Consider the following 5,182-nt stretch of genomic DNA (forward strand, 5'->3'; position numbering starts at 1 on the left):
AATTGAGTCTGTACTACCAATACTAGTAATATTACAGTCTTTAAAGTTGTGCTATTGTCGTTTGACAACACTAAAGGAACATGCCTAATGAAAACACCAGTGTGCTGTTATTCATAACATTCATATTACTCAAAGCTGATGTTTATAGCAGGAATCAGTTTATTTGTGTTTGAGTCTACGAAGCAATTTATTTGTTTGTTTTGGTGTTGCAGCTGTATGGTTAAAGAAAGGTTGACGGTTCAAATCCTGCAAGGATTGATCCATGAAATCTCACCATTGTGTCCTTGATCAAACTCTGAATCTCAGGAACTGAACCTGTAATAACTGCACTAAAAAAAAAGCAGTGGGGAAAAACGGCAATAAAATGCCAAATATGTGTTTTTTTAATGATATTTAATTAGTTTATTATGTTCCATACTTGTTACTAACTGCTGCACATCCCTTTATACTTTTACTTATATTAAGTAAAATTATATTAAATCTCTCTTTTGTTCAAAGAGCTCGCTGTCTGCCTACAGAACATCAGCAGATCTCCGATCTAAATAATTAAATCTCGTTATTTTTTATTATTTTCTCATTAATTAAATAATTAAATCTCAGATCTGAGATCTGAAATTCCCAAATCAATGGCAGGATTTAGAAGTGTCATCAAGGTGCTTTTTTTATACTTTGCATCAACCAAGGAAAGGTGCTGTGAAGGCCTTGCCTATATAAATACTGTTTTATTTACAGGAAAATGGAAAGGAACTTGCAAGGTCTTTGTATGTTCATATAATAAATGACATTAAAGCAGATCTGATTCACTCTTAACTTGAATCTGAGTTTGTCGTGACATTTCTGAGTTTGTTATTAGAAATAAGCTAATCATTCACATGACTTTCTGATTAAATAAATGTTCATCTTTAACACTAGGTGGCGCACCAGTAATACAGTATGCATACCACTTGTACTAGTATTGTATCTTACACTCTTTCGTAAAGTAACACTTATTATAGTGATTATTATTACAGTAAAAGTGTGGTAATTTGATATCAGACACTAAAAAGCTAAACTTTTGGTATCTTAGACTCTGAAGATCTCGCATAAAATTATGGTTTTATAGTAGGAAAAGTAACCAGTAAATATTTTGTAAAGAAATGGTAAATTGCTTTAACAATGCTTTAAATGTTTAGTTTTTTATTTATTTATTTCAAGCGGTGTTCGTTATTAATACCCCGAATATAAGTAATAGTAGGGATGCCATGCTTGACAAAGCAAACAGCACACATCATTTTTGGGAATATTGCTCATCCCTCTAGTGGTCAAATTCTTTATTAGTTTCATTTCTGAAAGCGTTTACATCTGCTTTCTTTGAGTTCCAGCACATGTAGAAGTTATACTTGAGCATAGCCTATGATACCTCATTACGTCAAACCACGACACTATCTATCCATCCATCCATCAATCATCTATCCATCATCCATCCATCCATCAATCATCTATCCATCATCCATCCATCCATCCATCAATCATCCATCCATCCATCCATCAATCATCCATCAATCATCTATCCATCCATCAATCATCTATCCATCAATCATCTATCCATCCATCAATCATCTATCCATCCATCAATCATCTATCCATCCATCAATCATCTATCCATCCATCATCTATCCATCCATCCATCCATCAATCATCTATCCATCCATCATCTATCCATCCATCCATCCATCAATCATCTATCCATCCATCCATCCATTCACCATCCATCAATCATCTATCCATCCATCATCTATCCATCCATCCATCTATCCATCCATCATCTATCCATCCATCCATATCTATCTATCTATCTATCTATCTATCTATCTATCTATCTATCTATCCTGCATATTAACAAGTTATATTCTAAGCTTAACATCATTCGACACTGAATCATAATTTCCTTTTTGAAAAGCTTTTATGATCCGGGGAGTACGCGCTGATATTTTCAGTGTCGCTTTAATACGAACCAGGGGCAAGTTCAAGCTCAATCCGGTGTGCACCGTTGTGCTACGGTTTCCGGTTTGAACGACATGTTTCCTGGAAACGTTGTGCAACGGGGTTTGAGATGCGTTTTCTCTTGTTTGGTGGGTGTGTGTCAAACATGTCACCCCAATCAGCAGCAACATGTATATAAACCACGCGGTATTAAAGAGACAGCTCACACAATGTAATTAACATCCAAATAAATGCACAAGCGCAAGTGTATTGTTTGCACATGTTTATTTACATTAAAGGCAAAATAACTGAAATAATAAGAGCACAAGTATAGATCTGGAACTTCTTGAAGTCTGTCTAAATATCATTTAGTAGGCTAATTGCAATGTCTTCCGGTCCATATCCTTTCCTTAGGAAGGCGTGCTAGACACTGATTAATGTAATATAAAAATACTATACATATTTATATATGATAAGCCGAATACTCACAATAAAAATAATAAGGTCATATACAGGTCATATACATCCTATACATATACATATACATAACACAGTCTCGGAGGTAAGAAGTGGATTATCCTTCACCTGAAATGTTTGTCTTTTCATCCTGAAATGCGAGGCAAATGTTGGATCACAATAATTAATTAATTACCAGTTTCCACAAATCCCTTTATTCGATTGGGATGTTCTCTGTTATTCTGGAGGGCAAGGGCAGTGACTGTAACATCGAGCGTATTTTGCAGTATTAAACACGTATTTATACCGATTTCATCAGGTTCTGAAAATTCTTCAAAAAGAACACAAAGAATGGCCTTCTCAGCTGCCATAGTTTCCGTTTAAAAACCGTTTTGCTCCGTGTTTGTCAGGGCTGAACGCAGCCCAGGATGCTCCGCCCATCTCCGACACCGAACATTTCAGAACAACGCCAACGGAACACTTTTATGGATCACAATCTACATTTATTTTTAGGGAAAGCAGTGAACACGAAGCTTCTCTCTGTTGTATTATCATCGTTGCTATGGTGTTTACTCGACCATGGTGAGACATTTAGACCTGCTACAGTTTCTCTTCCGGCTGATGACACAAGCGAAAGTGATGCAGTTTGTTTTGCATCTGCGCCATTCGCTTTATATTCGACAGGAATGTATTTATCTTGTGTATGTTGTTGGCAGTGTGTGGTTTGCGCGATCGTAAGACGTGTACTAATTGTTACAATCTGTCTTCTGGTCAACGACACAATTGAACAACAAACAGAAGGTTGTAATTTGTAAACAGAGTCAATCCAGTCACTGTGAAGTCCAGTGACGGTACAAAAAACCTCACCTAAAAATAAAATGGCACCATACGGTGGGTAGATGCTGAAATATATTAAATGTATTGAGTCACTTTAGATACAACTTCTGACAAATGCAAAATATATCAAATTAATTAATTTAAAATGGGAATTAAATGTAAACAGCAGGACTAAAACTAAGATAAGAAAAATAAATCAAATGTTTATTTAGTAGGCTGCTGTCCTGAATATGTCACGGTTCTGCTCTGCAATCTTGTTTCATATTTGTTGGGTTTATCACGTGGCTTTGTCTTTGTTTATGTTGGCCATGTGCTCCTCAGGCCCTGTTTTCCCCCTTACCACAACCTCTTGTTTAGTCTTTGCCCAGTCCTCCTGTTCTGTTGATTGTTTCTTGTGATAGGAAATGATTCACTGTTTAGAAACGCTTGCCACATGCTAGCGACACCTGCTGGTCAAAACAGTGTAAATACAACAAAAACTCAGCTCAAGTGAACATGAAGCTTCTCTCTGTTGTATTATCATCGTTGCTATGGTGTTTACTCGACCATGGTGAGACATTTAGACCTGCTACAGTTTCTCTTCCGGCTGATGACACAAGCGAAAGTGATGCAGTTTGTTTTGCATCTGCGCCATTCGCTTTATATTCGACAGGAATGTATTTATCTTGTGTATGTTGTTGGCAGTGTGTGGTTTGCGCGATCGTAAGACGTGTACTAATTGTTACAATCTGTCTTCTGGTCAACGACACAATTGAACAACAAACAGAAGGTTGTAATTTGTAAACAGAGTCAATCCAGTCACTGTGAAGTCCAGTGATGGTACAAAAAACCTCACCTAAAAATAAAATGGCACCATACCGTGGGTAGATGCTGAAATATATTAAATGTATTGAGTCACTTTAGATACAACTTCTGACAAATGCAAAATATATCAAATTAATTCATTTAAAAATGGAAATTAAATGTAAACAGCAGGACTAAAACTAAGATAAGAAAAATAAATCAAATGTTTATTTAGTAGGCTGCTGTCCTGAATATGTCACGGTTCTGCTCTGCAGTCTTGTTTCATATTTGTTGGGTGTATCACGTGGCTTTGTCTTTGTTTATGTTGGCCATGCGCTCCTCAGGCCCTGTTTTCCCCCTTACCACACCCTCTTGTTTAGTCTTTGCCCAGTCCTCCTGTTCTGTTGATTGTTTCTTGTGGTGATAGGAAATGATTCACTGTTTAGAAACGCTTGCCACATGCTAGCGACACCTGCTGGTCAAAACAGTGTAAATACAACAAAAACTCAGCTCAAACATGCATAAAACCAGCTTTTACAAACTCATTGCAAATAATTTATCTAAAGTATAATCTATCAAATGATCATCTAATAATCTAATACCATAATATTTGTTCTTTTAGCAATTTGCAGGGTTTGTTTGGTTTGTTCTATGGATGGCTCAGCTGAACAGGCCTGTAAGAGATTATAAACTACTATTATCCCTTTTCATTGTAATGTCTCATCAAAACGGCTACAAATGTATAAAACCGATCTGAGATCAGACGGTGAGACGTTTGTTCACAGACGTTGTTCTGAGCTCAGTGAGTTTGCATGATTTATGGCTTCACAGAGATCATCGGCCCCCCAATGGTGAACCATATCATTTTTTTGTAATTTATTTATTGAAACTGTGGTTGACCATTACAATAAATTTGAGCAATTTAGTCCACATATACAAGAAAGAAAAGCAATCTGTAAGACGGCATTAAGAGAAGAAAAATGGAAAAGTCTGTGGCAGACACAGTATTAAGATTCAAGTGTATGTAAACTTTTGAACTACTTCATTTGTGTATACATTTTTTTTTGTCTTGTCTATATGTAAACATTTGTTATGTGAAGTTGCTTATTCAGGACAGTACTATATATATATATATATATATATA

The 5,182-nt window shown here is 36.1% G+C and overlaps 1 protein-coding gene across 2 annotated transcripts in view; it reads left to right on the plus strand.

Annotated features, from left to right (window-relative positions):
• The first annotated feature begins 3,749 nt into the window (after nt 1-3,749).
• The window catches only part of LOC107567321 (uncharacterized), a 7,400-nt gene continuing 5,967 nt past the window's right edge, over nt 3,750-5,182 (plus strand). For both annotated transcript variants that reach the window (XM_016252985.1, XM_016252984.1), the window contains exon 1: nt 3,750-3,805. In XM_016252985.1, the coding sequence (XP_016108471.1) occupies nt 3,751-3,805 (55 nt within the window). In that variant the 5' untranslated portion in view covers nt 3,750. The remainder of the gene's footprint in view (nt 3,806-5,182) is intronic.

Source organism: Sinocyclocheilus grahami, unplaced genomic scaffold (genome assembly GCF_001515645.1).
Source record: "Sinocyclocheilus grahami isolate Dianchi unplaced genomic scaffold, SAMN03320097.WGS_v1.1 scaffold1147.1, whole genome shotgun sequence".
Taxonomy (NCBI): Eukaryota; Metazoa; Chordata; class Actinopteri; order Cypriniformes; family Cyprinidae; genus Sinocyclocheilus; species Sinocyclocheilus grahami.